At 42.8% G+C, this 25,403-nt stretch overlaps 1 protein-coding gene across 1 annotated transcript in view; it reads right to left on the bottom strand.

Moving 5' to 3' along the window:
• Positions 1-3,240: 3,240 nt before the first annotated feature.
• Positions 3,241-25,403, bottom strand: part of LOC143984007 (uncharacterized) — a 114,939-nt gene continuing 92,776 nt past the window's right edge. Inside the window, exons 10-12 of the mRNA XM_077484253.1 lie at positions 14,575-14,697; positions 6,949-7,017; positions 3,241-4,238 (exon numbers count right to left, since the gene is read on the bottom strand). Coding sequence (XP_077340379.1) covers positions 3,391-4,238; positions 6,949-7,017; positions 14,575-14,697 — 1,040 coding nt within the window. The 3' untranslated portion in view covers positions 3,241-3,390. The remainder of the gene's footprint in view (positions 4,239-6,948; positions 7,018-14,574; positions 14,698-25,403) is intronic.

Raw genomic sequence — 25,403 nt, 5'->3', positions numbered from 1 at the left:
CCAATTGATAGACAGTTGCCATACTCATGTCCTCTGCACAGACCTATGTTCCTGCTGCACATGGTATTTTCTGATCATAGTGCACTTCAATACAGCACAGCTGCATGTAAAAATGCCCATTGTACTCAATTATTCAGATACAATATTGTCCATGATGGCTTTTCCAGAATAGGAAAGCCTGCCATTCTATCACACAGGAATTTTCTTTCAAAAAAAGGTTCATGCTAGACAGAAACAGAATATTCTCCAGTCTTCTTTCTAACATGTTGCAACTGATACATGAGAGCCAAGTGCCAGTAAGATGGTACTATGCTAGTAAGCAACTAAAAACATTTGGTGCAACTAAGTTCCTAAAATCAGTAACTTTTTCCACCCTTAACTTTTAACCCTTAGCAACAAACTAGATTTTGGTTAGCGCAAGTTAGATAGAGAAGATTGAGCAATAAAGAAGTTAATGTGATTGGCTCTTTCCTTTATTTAATGGACCTAATACAGGCAGTCCCCGAGTTACGAATGACTCCTACTTACGAACAGCTTCAAATGCCGGCCACTTGTGTTCCACGCTGGTCCTGGATACCTTGCGAGCCCTTCCGGACACATCCCACACTGCTGTACTACGCCCCAGATAACATAACAAGCGCCCGGAACATCCCACATCCATGCACAGGCGGCAGTTACACTCACGAATGCAGTGTTCCAATTGTAAGTTACAATTACAAATACAGTGTTGAGACTTATGAACAACTTCGACTTACAAACAAACCTACAGTCCCTATTGTGTTCGTAACTCGGGGACTTCCTGTATAGTACCTTTTATATGAAAAAGGACTTAATGCAAGCTTTCACCCAATACATTCTCATTGCGTTTTTTGGTCCTGGTGAAAATGTGTTTTTTTTGTATGGAAACATCTCTTTTGTCTTAATACATGATTATTATTTATATGGTCAGGAATACAGAACAGACAAAAACCCACAAATACTATATAGATGTACATAGAAGCAAAAATAGATATTTTGATGACAGGAATCTGTTCATATAGTTGTGCTCATAAGTTTACATACCCTGGCAGAATTTATGATTTCTTGGCCATTTTTCAGATAATATGAATGATAACGCAAAAACATTTCTTTCACTCATGGTTGGTGTTTGGCTGAAGCCATTTATTATCAATCAACTGTTTACTCTTTTTAAATCATAATGACAACACAAACTACCAAAATGACCCTAATCAAAAGTTTACATACCCTGGTGATTTTGGCCTGATGATGCATGTTGCACACAAGTTAACATAAAGGGGTTGAGTGGCTATTAAAGGTAACCATCCTCACCTGTGATCTCTTTGCTTGTAATTAGTGTGTGTGTATAAAAGGTCAATAAGTTTCTGGACTCCTGACAGACCCTTACATTTTTCATCCAGTGCTGCACTGACATTTCTGGATTCTGAGTCATGGGGCAAAGCAAAAGAATTGTCAAAGGATCTGTGGAAAAAGGTTGTTGAACTGTATAAAAAATGAAAGGGAAATAAAAAGATATCCAAGGAATTGAGATTGCTAATCGGCAGTGTTCAAACTCTAATCAAGAAGTGGAAAATGAGGGGTTCTGTTGAAACCAAACAACGGTCAGGTAGTTCAACTAAAATTTCAACCATAACTGCTAGGGAAATTATTCAGATGCAATGAAAAACCCACAAATAACTTCAGGTGAAATACAGGACTCTCTAAAAACATGCGGTGTGGCTGTTTCAAGATGCACAATAAGGAGGCACTTGAAGACAGATGGGCTGCATGGTCGAGTCGCCAGAAGAAAGCCATTACTATGCAAATGCCACAAAGTATCCCACTTACAATACGCCAAACAGCACAGAGACAAACCCCAAACCTTCTGGCACAAAGTCATTTGGAGTGATGAGACCAAAATCAAGCTTTTTGGTCACAACCATAAATGCTTAATTTGAAGAGGAGTCAACAAGGCCTGTGATGAAAGGTACACCATTCCTACTGTGAAACAACGAGATGGATCGCTGATGTTTTGGGGATGTGTGAGCTACAAAGGCACAGGAAATTTGGTCAAAATTGATGGCAAGATGAATGCAGTGTGTTATCAAAAAATACCGTAGGAACATTTGCATTCATCAGCTATGAAGCTGCGCTTGGGACGTCCTTGGACATTCCAAATTGACAATGATCCAAAACACAAGGCCAAGTTGACCTTTTTATTGGCTACAGCAGAATAAAGTGAAGGCTCTGGAGTGGCCATCTCAGTCTCCTGACCTCAATATCATTGAGCCACTCTGGGGAAATCTCAAACGTGCAGTTCATGCAAGACAGGAACTGGAGGCTTTTTGCCAAGAGGAATGGGCAGCTTTACCATCTGAGGAGATAAAAAGCCTCATCCACAAATACCACAAAAGTCTTCAAGCTGTCATTGATGTTAAAGGGAGCAATACATGAATGACAGAACTGGGGTATGTAAACCTTTGATCAGGGTCATTTGGCTAGTTTATGTTGTCACTATGATTTAAAAAGAGTAAACACAGTTGATCATGCGCCCGGCCCCTTTCAGGACGCTGGACACATGGATTCCTATGGAGGGAGTGGTACTTTTTGAAGCACCTGATCAGAACCAGAGGCTCTAATAGGCTTCAAAATAGGGTGGGCTCAGGGTGCAGAGAGTGCGCCCCGATCCCACCCAATTAGTTTCATAGTTAGTAAGGTTGAATAAAGACACCAGTCTATCCTGTTCAACCTGAGTTGAGTGTCTACAATTGTGCCTATCCCTGTACATTGCACACTCACATTGGTCCCTACCCTCAAGGAGCCCACAATACACTCATCTACTAGGGTCAATTTTGGACAGAAGCCAATAAACCTACCTTCATGTGTTTGGAGTGTGGGAGGAAACCAGAGTACCTGGAGGAAACCCACGCAGGCACAGGGAGAACATGCAAACTCCAGGCAGGTAGTGTCGTGGTTGGGATTTGAACCCTTCTTACTGCTAGGTGAGAGTGCTAACCACTACACCACTGTGCCGCCCAATTGTGTGACAATTGGCTGCATTTGATGGGCACAAGTGGCTGCATTTGACGGGCACATTTGGCTGCATTTGATGGGCACAGTGGCTGCATATGATGGGCACCACTGCAGTTTATTTATAATAAATGGCTTCAGCCAAACACTAACCATGAGTGAAAGAAAAGTTTTTGTGTTATCATTCATATTCTCTGAAAAATGGCCAAGAAATCATAAATTCTGCCAGGGTATGTAAACTTATGAGCACAATTGCATACAGTATTATTATTATGATCTTTAACAGTTATGTCATAATAAGTATATAATGTTCTGTATTGTAACAGCCATTTATCATTATATGTCTACATTTCTGACTTGTGGCTATGGCTTAGTTTGTCCACTAAGTCTGGGGGAAGACTGATTTGTATATTGTTGTGGTACACAACCCGGGTTTGATGTAGACATTGGCTGCTGACCCAAAACCGATGATAAGACCTTTAGAATAGACATTTGAGTGGACAACTTTTTATCTTCTGGAACTTTTCTTAAAAACTGAATTAGATTTGTGGAAAAACCTGCATCTCCATCTTCGGTTTGCTGCTGCAATTGGTACTGTAAGGTTTTCAGCTGAGAATTCAGAACCCGCAAATTTGTTTTCATGGTCTTTAACTGAATTTCTTCTAAAGGCCTGTGTCTCGGAGAGGCGTTGTGAGACAGATTGAAATCACTTTCCCTGCTTGCTGAAGGTGAAAATAGAGATGCTACAGGAGATTCCATTTCCATTCTGTCTACGTACTCTTCAGTGCTTTGCTTTTTTCTGCTGCTCTCTGACCATGATTCACACAATTCAGTTTGTATATCATCATGGCCCTCACCTCTACAGCTTTCTGCTTTCCTGTTGCTCTCTGAAGATGATTCAGACAATTCACTTTGCATTCCATTGTGGTCTTCATCTCTAGAGCTTTCTTTTTCTTTGCTGTTTACGAACAATGAAGATGTTCTGGAACATTTAGCTTCCACTTTATGATGTCCTTCATCTCTTGTGCATTGCCCTACTTTCTTGTTTATTTGGGTTGATTCAGGTGATTCAGATTCCATCCCATCAGGGTCTTCATCTCTGGTGATTTCCCCTTGGTCTTCTACTTCTGTACAAGAACCAACACAATCTGAATCACTTTCATTGTATGTCTCTCTGCTAGTAGTTCTGGAACTAATCTTTGCATGGTCATCTGTGAAATAAATACACAATAACATAAGAGTCATTTTTATTAGACTTTGGATGTAAAGCACAACCACAAAAACCTTTGCCATGTAACCTTTGGAATTCTGCTCTTTGCAGATAAGGGTATTTACTGGATGCATGTAACACTTACTATACTAATTTATACTCTACACCAGTGATTCTCAACCAGGGTTCCATGGAACCGTAGGGTTCCTCCAGAGGTTGCTAGGGGTTCCTTCAGCATTGGGCAATTTCTGCCTCTCAGATAAGTTCCCACTGACACCATTGATCTTTTTAGCTATCTGTAAGGAGGTAATTCTTCCAATGACCACAAATGTAAGAACCATTCCTCTCACTGACCATCACACTAATGTATCATGAGTTGTAGAGTTCTAATTTTTAGCAGAGGTTCCTCAAGACTGGAGAACTATTTCAAGGGTTCCTCTGTGTTGAAAAGGGAGAGAAAGGCTGCTCTACCCCTACTACACCAGGGATATGCAATTAGTGGATCTCCAGCTGTTGCAGAATTACAAGTCCCATGAGGCATAGCAAGACTCTGACAGCCGCAAGCATGACACCCAGAGGCAGAGGCATGATGGGACTTGTTTTGCAATAGCTGGATGTCCGCTAATTGCATATTCTTGTACTACACTCTACTGATAGTCTTGGATTCTGTCCCCCAAGGATCACAGAACACCTTCTTTGCTATGCCTTTCTTCCTTTTGAGAGAGCCAGGACCTAAACAAGGTGCTGCTGCAAGGAGACTGGTTACTGAAGATCACAGAAGTAATGCACATTGGTACTATCTCATAAGAACAATTCATTATTTTACATGTATGTATGTATGTATGTATGTATGTATGTATGTGAGTTTTCGTATATATGTGTTTCTAGAAATAGTTTTCTTTTAAAGTGGTTATAAACCTTTTTTTTTTTTATTGAAATAATAATAAACAAGTTTATACTTACCTGGTCTTTGCAATGTTATGGGGGGGGGGGGGGGTGAGGAGGCGATACAGATAATGGAACATTTTTTTTAACTTAATGGAGGGAAAGCAAAGTGGATGTAAACCTGATTCATTAAATTTGTCCTGGGCACATATATATGTATTGTTTACTTATCTCTATCCAAAGCACTAAGTTCTGTGATTTTCTGCTGCTCCGTTCTTCTGTTATCAGCATGATATCTTCTGACAAGTTCTCTGACACAGGAGATAAAAGCACCTGAAAATTTGTGTTGGGTTAAGTGCTATAAATAGAGTAGCAGTGAGCTGGTCTATTCACAGCACAGCTCTGCAAGTATATTTGTTCCTCTGTCTGTGTGTGGGGGGGAGGGGGGGGAGTGTGTGCCTTTCCTCCAATCAGCTCACACACAGTGTATGCCCAGACTCCATTCCCACAGCTGAAACAGGAAGAACAAATTCTAACACAGTGTTAACTTTCTAAAGAATGTAGCAAGCTGAAGACTGCAGATATACATGCAAAATTTATGTAGGGATTCGTTTCATCCCTGCATATCATCTGAGGCTGTTCACTTCACTGGATATATGTGAGAGTTTACAGCTACTTTAAGCTCCCTGCGGTTTTCCCAAGTGTGGCTCTGGGTTAAATTTCAGCACCATTAGAGTTAACTCTGAGCCACAGGGATTGCAGGATCCTGGTGTGGTATACTTACCTTGTCCCCAGGACCCTGCAATGTCCCCCCGCTGTGTCCACGGGCTCTGTCCTCCTCACGATGCCTCTCTGTGCTGGGCTCCATTCCCTGCGAGCATCACGACACGTGGGGGCAGAGCCAGGCAGCAAATTAAAAAAAGTGAAAAATCATAATACATACAGTACACTGTAATCTTACAGATTACATTACTGTATGCAATTATTTCACATCCCTCTTGTCCCTAGTGCTTTGTCCAGTGCCCTGCATGCAGTTTTATATTATACATACTGTTCTTTCTGCCTGGAAACTGGAGATTGTCCATAGCAACTAAAAAGTGTCCCTTTATGTCAAAAGTGGTTTTAGACCAGCTAGAAAACAGTGATAATAAATTAGAACACTTGCAGAATTGAGCGATAGTGAATCGTGGGTAAATTAATTTTATTATTATTTTTTATAATTATTTATATTTATTTATTATATTATAATTTATGATTTTGTGTTTCAAACTTCATCATACCCGGGATATCTACTAGACTTTTGTTTGGACAATTTCTATGCATAATAATTGTACTGCAAAAATCTGACATAATTATTGTATTGTATATTTTTATTTTAGGCAGACTTCTGGGAAAATTGGTGAGCCGATCACACAAGCAGGAAATTATGTTTCTGGGGTTTGTTCAGTACACATTCTGTATACAGAACACCTCCAGGTAGCCATATTGCAGAAAATTACAGCGGCTGCAGATTGAAAAGGAAAGGTATTTTTTTAATAACATTCAATTACAATATGGCTTGTGTTGCAATTGTATACGCTATATTATATTTTTTCTTTATTTGCTATTGTTTCCCCCCACAAAAGTGGAGTTACCCTTTAAAGATGATATAAACAGTGCTCCCACATCACTAATAAACAAACTTTCCCTACCTCATTGTGAAGAAAAACTCTATTAGTGGAACATATTCCATTAAATTAAATACCCTTTGTGATAGTTCCTTTGTTATATATACAGACCTATTTTTTTTATAAAATATATAAAAAATATGCTATATACATTTTTACCTTCTGTTCCACTCATAAAATTAGCAAAACATCCACTTGCTTGGAGAAAGGCAAATGCTTGCTCAAAGTCTGAAGATAAAAATAATTAGAAGGTCAACAGAAGTTATTCAGACCAAAAAAAGGTTAACTGGTAAATTTGTTAATGCCCAACTCTGGGCACAGAGAGAAAAATACCCTTGTAGTGGGCTCCTCTGAGCTGCAAGGGTTAAATGCTTGCTAAATCAAGAAGAGGCAGTATTACGTGGGAGAGTCCACAAGGGCATTTTTCTGTTGTGGTTGGAGTTGAGCTTTAATGTTTTTTGCAGTCAGCTAGCTGAAAAGTGAGAAATATCTCCTTGTGGTTTCATAAAGGTTTAAAGTCTACTGCATGTTCCACTTTATGGAACCTATCAGACATGTGCTATATACAGTATCTCACAAAAGTGAGTACATCCCTCACATTTTTGTAAATATTTTATTATACCTTTTCGTGTGACAACACTGAAGAAATTACACTTTGATACAATGTAGTGAGTGTACAGCTTGTATAATGGTGTCAATTTGCTGTCCCCTCAAAATAACTCAACACACATCCATTCATGTCTAAACCGCTGGCAACAAAAGCGAGTACACCAATAAGTGAAAATGTCTAAATTGGGCCCAATTAGCCATTCCCCTCCTCAGTGTCATGTGACTTGTTAGTGTTTCAAGGTCTCAGGTGTGAATGGGGAACAGGTATGTTAAATTTGGTTATCACTCTCACTCTCTCATAATGGTCACTGGAAGTTGAACATGGCACCTCATGGCAAAGAAGTCTCTGAGGATATAAAAAAAGAATTGTTGCTCTATATAAAGATGGCCAAGGCTACAAGAAGACTGCCAAGACCCTGAAACTGATCTGCAGCACGGTGGTCAAGACCATACAGAGGTTAAACCGGACAGGTTCCACTCAGAACAGGCCTCGCCATGGTCGACCAAAGAAGTTGAGTGAACGTGCTCAGCATGATATCCAGAGGTTGTCTTTGGGAAATAGACGTATGAATGCTGCCAGCATTGCTGCTGAGATTGAAGGGATGGGGGGGTCAGCCTGTCAGTTCTCAGACCATACACCGCACACTGCATCAGATTGGTCGGCATGGCTGTCATCCCAGAAGGAAGCCTCTTCTAAGGATGATGCACAAGAAAGCCTGCAAACAGTTTGCCGAAGACAAGCAGACTAAGGACATGGATTACTGGAACCATGTCCTGTGGTCTAATGAAACCAAGATAAACTTATTTGGTTCAGATGGTGTCACGAGTGTGTGGCGACAACCAGGTGAGGAGAACAAAGACAAGTGTGTCTTGCCTACAGTCAAGCATGGTGGTGGAAGTGTCATGGTCTGGGGCTGCATGAGTGCTGCCAGCACTGGGGAGCTACAGTTCATTGAGGGAACCATGAATGCCAACATGTACTCTGACATACAGAAGCAGAGCATGATCCCCTCCCATTGGAGACAGGGCCGCAGGGCAGTATTCCAACATGATAACGACCCCAAACAAACCTCCAAGACGACCACTGCCTTGCTAAAGAAGCTGAAGGAAAAGGTGATGGATTAACCAAGCATGTTTCTAGACCTAAACCCTATTGAGCATCCGTGGAGCATCCTCAAACAGAAGGTGGGGCACAAGGTCTCTAACATACACCAGCTCCGTCATGTTGTCATGGAGGAGTGGAAGAGGACTCCAGTGGAAACTTGTGAAGCTCTAGTGAACTCCATGCCCAAGAGGGTTAAGGCAGTGCTGGAAAAAAAAAAAGGTGGCCACACAAAATATTGATACTTTGGGCCCAATTTGGACATTTTCACTTAGGGGTGTACTCACTTTTGTTGCCAGCGGTTTAGACATTAATGCCTGTTTAGTTAGGTGTTGGGAGTTATGTGATGTAACTTGTCTATATGTGAAACAGTTAAATATAATATTTGTTTTTGCCTTACCCTTTTCCCTTCTTTCTTCAAATTTTGGGTTAAGGTACCAGACTCTCAGGACTGAGAGTCTTTGTTTTTTCAGACGATGGGGGCATCGTCTATAGCGGAGGGAGGAGTATGTAGCGCCCTGCTCCTGATGAGCAGACACTATTGTGTTTTTTTCATTTAAGTTGACTGAAGCTGCAGTTTGGCTCAAATTAATTATTTCAAAGTTCTGGTTTCTGTACCAGTTCAGCTGGGTTGTGCTAGTTTCCACTTGACCGTGGGTGTTGCTGTCACCACCAGTAAGTGTTGGAAATGCAACAGGCTGAATGCATTGAATACCCTTTTGCTCGGGAATAGCCCAGTGGGAGTGGTTCACCCACTGTGCATTCTGGGTGGGGGTACTTAAGGTACTGACGCTATTTTATGGGGTTCTGTTCCGGGGTTCGCTATCCCGACCTCATGGCCCACCTGGCCAGGGGTGTGTGATGCCTGTTCCTGTGTCTCGGGGCCAGCTGGCCTGAGGATTTTCAACTAAAGGGGTAGGCCCAGAAGTCTTGGGGCCTACCGATCTAGGTATGGTCCTGTGCTGTCTTGCCTGTGGGGAGAAGCCAAGGACTGGAGGATCCAGGGGAGTACTTTTCCAGGAGTGGACCGAGCAACAAGGCTGGTATCTCTGGAAGAGCCTGGAGACTCAGTAGGAGGACACAACCCGGATCACCTACCACACAGTATCTCTGGATCTGCTGAGGAAACTGGTACTGTGTGACAACTCTTAAATATTTTCAACAAGCCCTTTTTCTAGTTTTGCTTTTCTGTGGCAGAGGATCGCACAACAATTTAATTTAACAAGTCTGTGGCAGAGACTTTGTTGGAGTATCGCACCGGCTGCTAGGTCAGTGAGAGGGGCCTATCCTGTGATTGCTGAATTCAGTCTGTGGAGCTGTTTATCCTCTGGACTAAAGGAATACCTCTAACCCGCAGTTACCAGGTACCTGAACTCCCTTTAATCCTCTATACCTCTATTGCAAAATTGTTTGTTTACCGCAAATAAATCTTGGAAAAAGGACTAAGTGTGTGTGTGTGTGTGTGTGTGTGTGTGTGTGTGTGTATATATATAATACAAAATTGAAGGTTTTGGTTTCCTTGTAATCGGGACAAACAAAAGCGAAAGAAAACATTGAGCGGCAATCAACATTTTATATGGGGAAGTGAAGGATACTTTAATTTTGACAATATATTTTAACGTCAAACTCTAGGTAGATATAAAATGAATGCAGCTCTGTATGCATCAATATAGCATCAAAAGTAAATATTTTCTAACCGTGTAGGTACCTACAGTTTTATTGGTGTTTTGCAGTGCTCATGTGCTAAAAAAAAGCCATGTTTATAGGAGAAAAGAGCAGAATAACAGAGAGTTAGCCTCATCAGTATCTGCTTTTCCTTTTTCTGTCCTGTCACAGGATGAGGGTGGGGAGGACTTGTAAGTGAAACTGAAGCAAAGTTCAGGTCCCCTTCTAGACAGGGAAATGCTGTGTGGCAGAGCTGTGTATATCTCAGAACTGGATAAACAGAAATGCAACTCCTACAGACACTCCTTTATATGTATTTCCTGTGTGAATTAAGCTATTAGCCCAGAGTTCAGCTTTAAAGTAAATAATAAAAGAAAGAAAATCTATCCTGTGAAAAACAAGGTAAATTTAGTGTAAATGGACAAAAACGTTAAAGTAGAACTAAAGGCAAATTTAAAAAAAATTAGAATAGAGTAAGGGAGGATTATAACCCGTGCAGGGTTGTTTTTTTTTACCATTTGTGTCTCATTGGGGAGATTTTCTTTCACTTTCTGTCCCAAAAGCGTAAACAGGAAGTGAGAGGAAATCCCTCCAGTGCAAGGGAATCCCTTGTTGTCGCCAGCACTAGTGTCTCGAACTGAAATTTTTCCCTCTAATGCACTAATACCAGTTTTTTAAGACCAAGTATGGATACTTTTTCTTAAAATGGTTGTAAACTAGGGTTGCCACCTGTCCAGGATTCACCCGGACAGTTCGGGTTTGGAATCTTGTGTCCGGGTTTCAGTCTGCCTGAAACCCGGACACATTATTTAGACTGGGCTGTGGCTTCCCATGTAACTGAGATACAGTGGAAGCTTGGAATAAGAGCATAACCCGCTCCAGGAGAATGCTTGTATTTCAAAGCACTCGCATATCAAAGCAAGTTTCCCCATAGAAGTCAATGGAAATAATAATTCGTTCCGCATTGACTTCTATTGCATGCAATACCGCATGTGGCCAGAGGTGGGTGGGGGGGGTGCCAGAAATATTCGGGGACAGCTAGGCTGATCTCGGAAAGCCTCAGAAACACTCAGAAACTGAGTACTTCCAAGGGTTTCAGAGTATTGCTGAATATTTCCAAATGGCTCCGAACGGTTCCCGAACCCTTCCGAGTGTCACTGGGCCCCCGCACCTCTAGCCAAATGCAGTATTGCACACCCCATTAGCTTGAATTCTGCTAGTTTTGTCAGGGTTTAAAAAAAAGAAAGTTGCTCGTCTTTCAAAACGCTCGTTAACCACGTTACTCGTTAACCAAGGTTCAACTGTAGTCACACAAAAATTTGTTGCCATTCAGGAGCTGCGGGCCGCTGTCTGGGGGGCAGGTTTGGCATCACTGGGGGCGGCCATGATGTCAGAAAGAGCAGTTTAGCCACACCCACTGTTTGCCGCAGCAAGCTGCATTACCACTCTCCTTGGAGCACCCAAAGATGTCCCAGGTCTTTTATAATCCTATTGTTTATATTACAAAAAACAGATGTGTCCTGTGCCTCTAAAGTGTTCGGGTTTGGCTTGAAGAAAAGGTGGCAACCCTATTGTAAACCCTAGCAAAAACAAAAAAAACCCTGCAAGACAAAGGCATAATGAGCTAGTATGCATAACATACAAGCTCATTATGAATTATTTACCTGAGATCGAAGCCCCTGCAGTCATCCTCGTACACCGCTCCAGTGGCTGACATTGCTCCCAGAGTTACTTCCGGGCATAGCGGGCCTTGGCGCTGTGATTGGCTGGAGCTGCGATGACGTCACACCCGCGCATGCGTGCGGGAGCTGCCAGTAACGGCACACTCACTGAAGCAATGGCATGTACGTGCCATTGCTTCAGTGCACATGTGCCAATGACATCGGCACATGCAAATACAGGGGACATCTCTTAAACCGTGCAGGTTTAGGAGATATCCAGGGTAGCTACAGGCAAGCCTTATTATAGGCTTACCTGTAGCAAAAAGTGTGTTGTAAGGGTTTACAACCACTTTAAGTACTCGCCGATGCCAATTACTGACACCTATTTTTAGTGTCAAGTGACAGTTTTTTAGGGCTCGTTAACACCATACATGCATGGAAACTGATGGGAAAACCACACAGATTTCATTTGCAGACATCAATTTTCATGTCCGTTTCAGTGACTTCTTACAGCCTGTTCACATATGTTCGGGTCAGCCACAATGCAATTTGAATGAGAGTCCTGTGCGATTTCTGTGTGGTTCAAGTGCAATTTCTAATCTCATAGGCCGCGTACACACGGGCGGACTGTCTGCCCAACTTAGTCCGCCGAAACACATTTGAGCGGACAGTCCGCTCGTGTGTGGGCTTCAGCGGACTTTTTCAGCGGACTGTCTGACGAACAAAGTCTTACGGAATTTCCGTAAAACTGTCCGTCCAAACTTGGTTTGAGCGGACAGTCCGCCCGTGTGTGTGCCAGTCCGCTGTACTTTCGAAATGAGCGGACTTTTCCCGCCTGGAGAAAAGTCTGCTCATTTCGAGCGCGTCTCCAGGTAGGCGGGGCCCGCGAAGGAGACGTCGCGGGCCCCGCCGCCTGGAATGGACTTAAAGGGGAACCCCAACGCCGAAAAAAATCAGCGTGGGGGTCCCCCCAAAGTCCACAACAGACCCTTGTCCGAGCACGCTACCTGGCCGGCCAGGAAAGGGGGTCTTGTCCCCCTCTTCGGTTCTTCTGCCGGGCCACCGCGCCTTCTTATAGCTCTTTTAGAGGCGGTGGCCCGGTCTTCTGTCGTCTTCTTCTTCTTCTTCTTCTTCTTCTTCTTCTTCTTCTTCTTCTCCAGTAGATGTTGACACGACGCTCTCTCCGGCCGGAATGCCAGAGCCGCGCTGCGCTGCCACTTATATAGTGACAATGGGGCGGTGTCACATGGTATATGTCACATGGGTTGGTCACATGGTGACCCCGCCCCCTTACGATGTCATAGTCCCCATGTGACATCAACCCATGTGACCAACCCATGTGACATATACCATGTGACACCGCCCCATTGTCACTATATAAGTGGCCGCGCAGCGCGGCTCTGGCATTCCGGCCGGAGAGAGCGTCGTGTCAACATCTCCTGGAGAAGAAGAAGAAGAAGAACGGAAGGCGGCGACAGCGACAGCGGCGACAGAAGACTGGGCCACCACCTCTAAAAGAGCTATAAGAAGGCGCGGTGGCCCGGCAGAAGAACCGAAGAGGGGGACAAGACCCCCGAAGACGGAAGACCCCCGGAGCTGTGCAATAAAATATTTTATCTCGTGTGTTTTTTTTGGTACTTTTATTTTACAGGTGAATGGGTAGGGGTACATTGTACCCCATACTCATTCACATAGGGTGGGGGGCCGGTATCCGGGGGCCCCCTTATTAAAGGGGGCTCCTGGATTCCGATAAGCCCCCCGCCCGCAGACCCTGACAACCAACGGCCAGGGTTGTCGGGAAGAGGCCCTTGTCCTCATCAACATGGGGACAAGGTGCTTTGGGGTGGGGGGGCCACGCGGCCCCCCTTCCCCAAGGCACCCCCCATGTTAAGGGCACGCGGCCTAGTACGGCTCAGGAGGGGGGGGGCTCGCTCGCCCCCCTTTCCTGGCCGGCCGGGTAGCGTGCTCGGACAAGGGTCTGTTGTGGACTTTGGGGGGACCCCCACGCCGATTTTTTTCGGCGTTGGGGTTCCCCTTTAAGTCCATTCCAGGCGGCGGGGCCCGCGTCGTCTCCGTCACGGGCCCCGCCTACCTTGACACGCGCTCGAAATGAGCGGACTTTCCTCCGCGTGTGTGGGCGAGTCCGTTCATTTCAAAAGTTGGGCGGACTTAGTACGGCGAACTTAGTCTGCCGTATTAGTCCGCTCAAAAAGTGCCGTGTGTGGGCAAGTCCGTTCATTCAAAAGTTTGAGCGGACTGTCTGTCGGATTGTCTGACGAACTTAGTTGGGCAGACAATCCGCCCGTGTGTACGCCGCCATACACTACAATTTGCATTGGAATCGCACATGAAATCGCACCACTGCAAACCGGCCCGCACATATGTGAACCGGGTCTGCAGGTATCAGTTTTAGTAGTGGAGCATTTGCACGCTTGTGTAAATGCTTAGTATCGGCACCGATATCGATACAGGTATTGGTGCAACGCTACCCCCACTATTACTTTTCTGGGGATAACTCAAAAGTTGGATTTTTTTTTTTCACTTTTACTCTGGATTACAACAGTAAACATGACAAATAGAGAGGGGTAATCTACCTAACAGGGGCATAGGAAGCGGTAAAAACAGGTGTTCTAATTCCTCCCCACATCTATCTAAAAACAAAAAAAAAGTTTTTCCTTCAGTTTTACTTTACTGTTGAATAGTTGAATGTATTTTCATAGTAATTAATAGCAGCGATAATAATAATACCTCTGTCCTTGGGCTCTTCGTGAACAATCTTGTGAAATACCGATTTCATGTAACATGTTACCGAGGTTAGCAAGAATTCTTGATATTTGTTCTCTCTGCACAAATCCCAGAAAGCTTGAGCTGCTATAAACATATTCAAAATGAATGATGAGTGAGAAGGCAATGTGCAAAATTCTAAGTTTAGGAACCCTAAGCCACCAATCAGAAATTATCCTACAAAACAATATAACTTGCCCAAATCTAAGGAAAGGCAAAATGTGATTCAACATCCAAAGAATAGAATATTTCTCTCTGGTGTGAATTGTGTTTGTAGTTTGCAATTAAAAAGGGTTAATGGTTTTACCATGTAAAGTTCCATCAAACGGTCTTTGGCATTATTTTTTTTATAAAACTGACTTTTTAATGATTTTCAAAATAGGTGCAGAATAATATGGGGTTGATTGACTATAACTGGAGAGTGCAAAATCTGGTGCAAGTGGGCATGGTAGCCAATCAGCTTCTAACTTCAGCTTGTTCAATTAGGCCCCATTCACACTTGTGCGGCTTGTCATGCAACTTTGGACATCAAAGTGGCATGGCAAGTTTTTCCCGGTATTTTCCAATGATAGCCATTCATATACGTGCAACTTAAAGTTGCAGCACGTTCAAAGTAGTTCATGCACTACTTTGGTCTGACTTTCATGCAAATTGAGGGTCATAGACTTCAATGTTAACCCTCAAAAGTTGCATCAAAGCCGTACCTGAATGTTCTACAATAGAACAGTTATCCATTATCACTTGTCAAAGCCAAAGTCGTAACCGAGTTGCACAAATCCAAAGTTGCATCAAAGCTGCATCGAAGTTGCCCCAAAGTTGCACTCCAAAATTGGTGCAACTTTGGAGTCAAACAAATGTGAATGGAGTCATAAAGTGGAGTTCCACAAATACTGCAGCTGCTGACTTTTAAAATAAGGACACTTACCTGTCCAGAGCGCCCACGATGTCCTCCCCCAAAGCTGATCTCTCCCTCGGCTCTCGGGTGCTGCCGTTGCCATCTTCATTATGGGAATCAGGAAGTGACTTCCTGGTTCCCTACTGCGCATGGAGTCTATGCCTGGAAGTGGATGCAAATACTTGTCTTCCCCCCCTGAAAGGTGCCAAATGTGACACCGGAGGGGGGGAGGGTTACGAAAAGTGGAAGTTCCATTTTTGTGTGGAACTCCGCTTTAAGCTTTAACAAAAAAAATTTTACTTTCCAGTTTTAGTAAATCAACCTGTAAGTATCAAGTATGAAAACACAAAGAATCCTGCGAGCCACCACTGACCAGGTGCCCATTAAATGTATAGAGAAAGAAAAAGCTGCTGGCGTTAAACATGTTTCACAATTCGTGCAAACATAAATGGAGTAAATACTATGCAGCGCTATAAATATGATCTCATCAAAAATATAAAAATATGTAAAAAGTAATAGGATCAGTATAAAGAACAGCAGCTAAAATCAGAACAAATTGTAAAATAAGTTAATTAAAAAGTGCTTTGCTATTTAATATGCACTATACACCCAATAATTAGATACCAAATGTGTATATATAACATAGAAAAACACAAATATTGACCAATGGTGAAGTGCCAGTAAATAATAAAAAAAAAAAAATATATATATATATATATATATATATATATAAGGGAGTGGAAACTCAAATGCACAGTAAGGCTGCTTTCACACTGGGGCGGTATTCAGGCGTTACAGCGCTAAAAATAGCGCCTGTGTAACGCCTGAAAAAAACCGGCCCCTTTAACTCCAGTGTGAAAGCCGGAGGGCTTTCACACTGGAGCGATGCGCTGGCAGGACGGTGAAAAAAGTCCTGCCAGCCGCATCTTTGCAGCGGTGAAGGAGCGGTGTATTCACCGCTCCTATACCGCTCCTACCCATTGAAATCAATGGGACAGCGCGGCAATACCGCCGGCAAAGCGCCGCTGCAGCGGCGCTTTGCGGGCGGGTTTAACCCCTTTTCGGCCGCTAGCGGGGGTTAAAACCACCCCGCTAGCGCCTGCACACCGCGGCTAAAACGACGATAAAGCGCCGCTAAAAATAGCGGCACTTTACCGCCGACGCCGCTCCCGCTGCAGTGTGAAAGCAGCCTTAGTACATAGTGCTCATGTGAAAAAAAACATATAGATTTGTAAAATTCATAAAGTTCGTAGAAGTCCATAAAATATATGCAAGGGAAATTTTATATATATATATATATATATATATATATATATATATACCGTATATACTCGAGTATAGGCCGACCCGAATATAAGCCGAGGCCCCCAATTTACCCCCAAAAAACTGGAAAACTTATTGACTCGTGTATAAGCCGAGGGTGAGACATGGCTGTCCATCCCTGTGTGTCCGTCCATCCCTGTGTGTGTGTTCGTCCATCCATCCCTGTGTGTGTGTCCATCCATCCCTGTGTGTGTGTCCGTCCATCCATCCCTGTGTGTGTATCCATCCATCCATCCCTGTGTGTGTGTGTGTGTGTCCATCCATCCATCCCTGTGTGTGTGTCCGTGCAGCCTTGTGTGTGTGTCCAGCCTACCTGTGTCCCGAGCCTCCGTCCCGAGCCGCCGTCGTCCCGAGCCTCCTCCGTCCCGAGCCGTCGTCCCGAGCCTCCGTCGTCCCGTGCCTCCTCCGTCCCGTGCCGTGCCGATGGATCGCCGCTCCAGGAACGCCGCTCTTCTCGGTGGCCATTCTACAATTCAAAACCGGCGCCTCCGCCTGTGATAGGCGGAACACTCAATTTCCCAGCAGCCTGTGTTCCGCCTATCACGGACATCCTCTCATCCTCGTCCGTAGTACGAGGATGAGCGGATGTCCGTGATAGGCGGAACACTGACTGCTGGGAAATTGAGTGTTCCGCCTATCACAGGCGGAGGCGCGGCTTTCGAATTGTAGTATGTCCGCCGTCTGTCTGCTCGATACGCTGATCGAGCAGTCAGACGGCGATGACTCGAGTATAAGCCGAGGGGGGCACTTTCAGCCTCAAAAAAGAGGCTGAAAATCTCGGCTTATACTCGAGTATATACGGTATAATATATAATCAAGTAATAAAGTGCTCATGTGCAGACAGAGTGTCCTGCTGTGCTTCTAATCAATACGCAGGGTAGTCCATGCAATCACAAAACAGCTTGGCAGGTGTTCAAATGTGCCATGGTGTCTTCCCTCCAATGATCCTCTAGGTAGGGAACACTCACCTTAGAGTGTGCGACTTAGCGATTAAGCCAAGTCTAAACATGCATTTGAACCTCCTCTGGACTCAGAAGGGAAAAGCTGCATCCAGGCACCTCAGTGAAATACCTCAGTTTATGCAAAAATAAAAGCTCTTGATAGTGTAGTAGGTTTGAACAGTTTAACCACTTAAGGACCGAGCCCCTTTTTAGAATCGGTGTTTACATGTTTAACCCTTTCATGACTAAGCCTATTTTTGGAATTTGGTATTTACAAGTTAAAATCCATATTTTTTGCTAGAAAATTACTTGGAACCCCCAAACATTATATATATATATTTTCTTAGCAGAGACTCTAGAGAATAAAATGGCAATTGTTGCAATATTTTATGTCACACGGTATTTGCGCAGCGGTGTTTTAAACGCAACTCTTTGGGAAAAGGGACACTTTCATGAATTAAAAAAAAACGAAACAGTAAAATTAGCCCAATTTTTTTGCATAATGTGAAAGATAATGTTACGCCGAGTAAATAGATACCAAACATGTCACACTTTATAATTGCACGCACTCGTGGATTGACGACAAAGTACGGTACCTAAAAATCTCAATAGGCGACACTTTAATTTTTTTTACGGTTATCAGGTTAGCGTTGCAGAGGAGTTATAGTGATAGAATTATTGCTCTCGCTCTGACGATTGCGGCAATACCTCACATGTGTGATTTGAATACCGTTTACATATGCGGGCTCTTTAAAAAAAAATTTTTTTTTTTATTTATTTATTTGAAAATTAATAAATTGTTTTTTTTTAAAAAAATTAAAAATTGATCACTTTTATTGCTGTCACAAGGAATGTAAACATCCCTTGTGACAGTAATAGGTGGTGACAGGTACTCTTTATGGAGGGATCGGAGGTCTAAAAGACCCCCCATCCCTCCTTTACACTTCAATGTATTCAGATCGCCGAAAACGGCGATTCTGAATACCGTATATATTTTTAAAACCGGCGCCATTGGCAGCCGAGTAAACGGGAAGTTTACGATTAGGATACTGGAACAAAGCTGATTACGGCTTTGTTCCAGTTCCTCCCCGGCAGCCGGAGGCACCGGATCTTGAATCGGTGCTCCCGATCGAGCGGGAGCAACGGTAACAGCGGCGGGAGGGGGGACGTCTCCTCCCGCTCCTCCGGCATAAGAGCCGCTTCGGTTGTTATGGCTAGAGAGCCAATCGCCCGCTGAAAAAAACGGTACTGGGATGATGCCTGCAGGTGCGGGCATCATCCCGGTATACCCCCCGGAAGCACAGTACGCACATCTGCGTACATCTGTGTACGCACATCTGCGTATGCTCAGCGGGAAGGGGTTAAAACAGTTTTTTTTTTTTGCTAGAAAATTACTTAGAACCCAAAAACATTATATATTGTTTTTTTCTAACACCATAGAGAATAAAATGGCGGTCATTGCAATACTTTTTTTCACACCGTATTTGCGCAGAGATCTTACAAGCGCACTTTTTTTGGAAAAAATTCACTTTTTTTAATAAAAAAATAAGACAATAGTACAATTAGCCCGATTTTTTTTTTTTATATTGTGAAAGATAATGTTACGAGTAAATTGATACCCAACATGTCACTCTTCAAAATTGCGCCCGCTCGTGGAATGGCATCAAACTTTTACCCTCAAAAATCTCCATAAGTGACATTTAAAAAATTCTACAGGTTGTATGTTTTGCGGAGGTCTAAGGCTAGAATTATTAGCATATATGCGTTCGCTTCTGTGCGCAAGCTCGTTGGGACGGGGTGTTTTAACCACATGCCACCCGCCCTATAGGCAATTGACGGCTGCAAAGTGTTTTCAAAATCCTGACCGGACGTCCTATGACTTGATCAGGATTTTGAGCCGCTGCGCCCCCCCCGGGGGTGCGCATCGCAGCGATCGTTGTTGCGGGGTGTCAGTCTGACACCCTGCAACTATGATCTCGGTAAATAGTCTCCGACGGAGATGCTTTACCACGTGATCAGCCGTGTCCAATCATGGCTGATCACAGTGTAAATAGGAAAAGCCGGTGATCGGCTTTTCCTCACTCGCGTCTGTCAGACACGAGTAGAGGAGAGCCGATCAGCTGCTCCTCTAACAGGGGGGGTCTGTGCTGATCGATTATCAGTGCAGCCCCCCGAGGATGCCCACAATGGACCGCCAGGGATGCCACCAAACCACCAGGGATGCCCAGCACAAGGTAATCCTCCCTAGACCACATTGGATGCCAGTCAGTGCCCACAATGGATGCCAATCAGTGCCCACAATGGATGCCAATCAGTGCCCACAATGGGCATCACTGATTGGCATGCGTTATTGTAAGGGCACTGATTGGCATCCATTAGTACAGTATAACATAATACAATGCCGCCTATCAGTGCCCACCTGTGCTGCCTATCAGTGCCCACCTGTGCTGCCTATCAGTGCCCACCTGTGCTGCCTATCAGTGCCCACCTGTGCCGCCTATCAGTGCCCATCTGTGCTGCTTATCCATGCCCATCTGTGCCGCCCATCCATGCCAATCCGTGCCAGCTATCAGTGCCAATTTGTGCCACCTGTCAGTGCCCATCCGTGCCGCCCATCAGTGCCGCCTATCAGTACCCATCAATGCCACCTCATCAGTGCCACTTCATTGGTGCCACATCATTGGTGCCCATCAGTGCCGCCTTATCAGTGCCCATAAGTGTAGCCCCATCAGTGCCCATCAGTGAATGAGAAAACGTACTTATTTACAAAGTTTTGAAACTGAAACAAAAAAAAACATATTTTTATTTCAAAATTTTCAGTATTTTTTTATTTCTTTAGCAAAAAATAAAAACTGTAGAGGTGATCAAATACCACCAAAAGAAATCTCTATTTGTGGGAAAAAAATTATAAAAATTTCATTTGGGTACAGTGTAGCATGACCACGCAATTGTCATTCAAAGTGCAACAGCGCTGAAAGCTCAAAATTGGTCTGGGCAGGAAGGTGTTCAAGTGCCCGGTATTGAAGTGGTTAAGAAAAAAAAAATTCTCTTATTTATTTTACTTGATTTTATTTATTTTTTACACGATTTAAAAAAAAAAAAATTGGATCACTTTTATTCCTGTTACAAGGAATGTAAACATCCCTTGTAATAGAAAAAAGCATGACAGGTCCTCTTAAATATGAGATCTGGGGTCAAAAAGTCCTCAGATCTCATATTTGGACTTAAATGCAATAAAAAAAAAATGTCATTTGAAAAAATGTGCCTTTAAGAGGTATGGGCGGAAATGACGTTTTGACGTCGCTTCTGCCCTGCTATGGTATAGAGACGGGTGGGGGCCATCTTAGCCTCACTCATCTCCATACCACAGAGGATCTTACCAATAAGAGGATAATATGCGACCGGTCTAAACTTCGTGGCACGTTCACCAATGTCAGGAACCTGGTGGACAAAATCGGAGAACTACTGATACTGTTGCACGTGGAGGATTTGTATTTTGTAGGAATTTCAGAGACCTGGTTCAACAGCTCTCATGATTGGCTGGTAATCATTGAAGGGTATACCCTTCATCGCAGGAATAGAGAGGGTAAAAAAAGGAGAGGGGTATGCTTATATATCAAGAACAATGTACAAGTGACTGTGAGAGATGACATCACTAAGGGAGCTAGGGAGTAGGTGGGTAGAGCTCCAATGGGATGAAGATATGGGGAAAATAATACTGGGAGTATGCTATAGGCTCCCCCAACCTGAGGGAGGAAGGGGAGACAGATCTCCTATCACAGTCTGGATTAGCAGGTAGGCTTGTGCAATTTGTTTCATAATGAATCGAAATTCGGCCGTATTTTGCATCTTTCAGACATTCGGATATATCCGAATGTCCGAATAAAAATATAACGAATTACAACGAATACGAAAGAAATTATAGCAGATATAACTAATTAATTCGACATGATTCTGTAATTCTTTAAAGATCTAATGAAACAAAATGTCAGCTCAAAGTAAATCTTATAGTCCAATCATCTGATTAATTTTGTGCTGGAGGATGGATTACTGGCAAAGTGCATTCCTGAGAACTGAGTTAGAAGGGTGTTGTATTGTATTTGAGCCGAGGAGAAGAGACGTTATCATTGTGTGTGTTAAAAGATTCAATAAACAAACGACTTTCCAAACTACGAATCATTATCACGAATGTCTATACATACATAAATAGCGAATTTCAACAAATACGAACAAAATTATAGCGCATATAACGAATTAATTCAACATGATTCGAGATTCAGTATAACAAATATTGACACTCTACGAATAATAACGAATTAACCCGAAAACGTATTAACATAACATAACGAATATAACAGAACGAAATTATGTATTTTACAAACGACAACAAACCGAAACAAAACTAAATTTTACGTTGTGCACAAGTCTATTAGCAGGAAGGATGGGAAGTGTTATCATAATAGGGGATTTTTAATTATCCAGACATAGACTGGGCGGAGGGAACCACGCATTCATCTAAGGCTGACCAGTTCCTAAATGTCTTGCAGGACAATTTTATGGGTCGGATGGTAGACACACCAACTAGAAATAAAGAATTACTGGATCTACTGATTACCAACAATACAGACCTGATCATGGATGTGAAGATACGGGGCAATTTAGGTAACAGCGATCACAGGTCAATTGGCTTCAGTATAAAATCACACAAATAGAAAACATAAGGGGAATACAAAGACACTGAATTTCAAAACAGCCAGATTCCCTAAAGTACAAACCTTGCTAGAAGGCATAAATTGCGATAAAATCTTAGGAACAAAGAACACGGAGCAGAGTTGGGTTTGCTTTAAGAGCATATTAACCACTTCCCGACCAGCGCACACCGATATACCTCGGCAGAATGGCATGGGCAGGCATATTGGCGTACAGGTACGTCCAATCTTTAATGCCGCCCTGGCATCGCGAGCGCCCTGGTATCGCGAGCGCGCCTGGTCGGGACCCCTGTGAGTCCGGTCGTGGGTCTCGCAGACTCGATCGCCGCGGACATACCCGCGATCATCTCACGGGGCGGCTAAACGGAGAGATGCTGTTGTAAACAGCATCTCCCTGTTCTGCCTAGCAACAAGTGACGCTGATCTCTGCTCCATGTGATTGGAGCAGAGATCAGTGTTCACTAAAAGAAAGCCCAGCCCCCAAATGGTTAGTAACACGCCCCTAGGAACATTTAACCCCTATACTGCCACCCACTGGTTAACCCCTTCACTGCCAGTGTCATTTACACAGGAATCACTGCATTTGTATATCAGTGATTGCTGTATAAATGACAATGGTCCCAAAAATGTGTTCAAAATGTCCGATGCGTCAGCCATAATGTCGCAGTCACAATAAAAGTCACTAATCGCCGCCATTGCTAGTAAAAAAAAAAAATATTAATAAAAATGCCATAAAACGATCGACTATTTTGTAAACGCTATAACTTTTGCGCAAACCAATCAATAATCGCTTATTGCATTTTTTTTTACCAAAAATATGTTGAATACGTATCGGCCTAAACTGAGGGAAAAAAATGTTTTTTTTATATATTTTTGGGGGATATTTATTATAACAAAAAGTAAAAAATAATGCGTTTTTTTCAAAATTGTCGTTCTATTTTTGTTTATAGCACAAAAAATAAAAACCGCAGGGTGATCAAATATCACCAAAAGAAAGCTCTATTTGTGGGGAAAAAAAGGACGTCAATTTTGTTTGGGAGCCATGTCGCATGACCGTGCAATTGTCAGTTAAAGCGACGCAGTGCCGAATCGCAAAAAGTGGTCTGGTCTTTGGCCAGCAAAATGGTCCGGGGCTGAAGTGGTTAAATAAGGGCATTAGCCAATGCATCCCATTGGGTAATAATTTCCTGGATGGCTTAACTCCAATGGAAAAATTCATATAAAAGCAAAGGAGAAGGCCTTCAAAAAATACAAGGTTGAGGGATCATTATCAGCATTCAGACATTATAAAGAATGCAACAAGAAATGTATGAGTGCAATAAGGACGGCTAAGATAGAACATGAAAGACACATAGCGGAGAAGAGCAAAATAAATCCCAAGAAATTCTTTAAGTATGTAAACAGTAAAAAAGGGAGGACCGACCATATTGGCCCCATAAAGAATGAGGAAGGACATCTGGTTACAAAGGATGGGGAGATGGCATAGGTATTTAAATTTATTCTTCTCCTCAGTCTTCACGAGGGAATCGAAGGGCTCCAGTAACCAAAACTGCAGTGTTTATCCTCATGACACATAACAGGAAGAACCTCCATGGTTAACAGAGGACAGAATTAAAATTAGACTTGGGAAACTTAACATTAATAAATCCCCGTGTCCAGATGGCTTCACCCGAGAATACTTAGGGAACTCAGTCAAGTAATTGCCAGACCATTGTTCCTAATTTTTACTGACAGTCTACCAACTGGAATGGTACCAGCTGATTGATGATAAGGGACTATATACAAGATTTTAGTAATGAGAACTTTATCATTAGCAGTAATCGGCATGGATTTGTGAAGAATTGTTCTTGCCAAACCAATCTATCTTTGAGGAGATGAGTTGCCGTCTCGCTAAAGGAAGGCCCGTTGACGCAGTGTATATGAATTTTGCAAAACCGTTCGACACAGTTCTCCATAAAATGTTTACTGTACAAAATAAGGCCTGTTGGCATGGACCATAGGGTAAGTACATGGATTAAAAAATGGCTACAAGTTCAGAGGGTGGTGATAAATGGGGAGTACTCGGAATGGTCAGGGGTGGGTAGTGGGGCCCCCTATGGTTCTGTGCTGGGACCAATCCTCTTTAATTTGTTCATAAATTACCTGGAGGATGGGGTAAACAGTTCAATCTCCGTATTTGCGGATTATACTAAGCTAAGCAGGGCAATAACTTCAGGATGTGAAAACCTTGCAAAAAGATCTGAACAAATGAATGGGGTGAGCAACTACATGGCAAATAAGGTTCAATGTAGAAAAATGTAAAATAATGCATTTGGGTAGTAAAAATATGAATGCAATCTATACACTGGGGCGAGAACCTCTGGGGGAATCTAGGATGGAAAAGGACCTGGGGGTAGACTTGCACACAACGGGAAATGTTGTTTAATTTCGGTTTGTTGTCATTCGTAAAATACATAATTTCGTTCTGTTATATTCGTTATGTTACGTTTTCGTTATACTGAATCTCGAATCATGTCGAATTCATTCGTTATATGCGCTATAATTTCATTCATATTTGAAATTCGATATTTATGTATGTATATATATATATATATATATATATATATATATATATATATATATATATATATATATTCGTGATAATGATTCGTAGTTTGGAAAGTTGTTTGTTTATTGAATCTTTTAACACACACATTGACAATATCTCTTCTGCTCAAATACAATACAACACCCTTCTCACTCACTTCTCAAGAATGCACTTTGCCAGTAATCCAACCTCCAGCACAAAATTAATCAGCTGATTGTACTGTAAGATTTACTTTGCGTTGACCTTTTGTTTCATTAGATCTTTAAACGAATTACCAAATCATGTAAAAATTCATTCATTATATCCAATATAATTTCTTTCGTATTAGTTGAAATTCG

The sequence above is a fragment of the Lithobates pipiens genome, unplaced genomic scaffold (assembly GCF_037356315.1).
Source record: "Lithobates pipiens isolate NorthernLeopardFrog02 unplaced genomic scaffold, aLitPip1_a1.2 Scaffold_16, whole genome shotgun sequence".
NCBI lineage: Eukaryota > Metazoa > Chordata > Amphibia > Anura > Ranidae > Lithobates > Lithobates pipiens.
The sequence above is the reverse complement of the archived record's forward strand: the minus strand, read 5'-3'. Positions and strand labels throughout refer to the sequence as shown.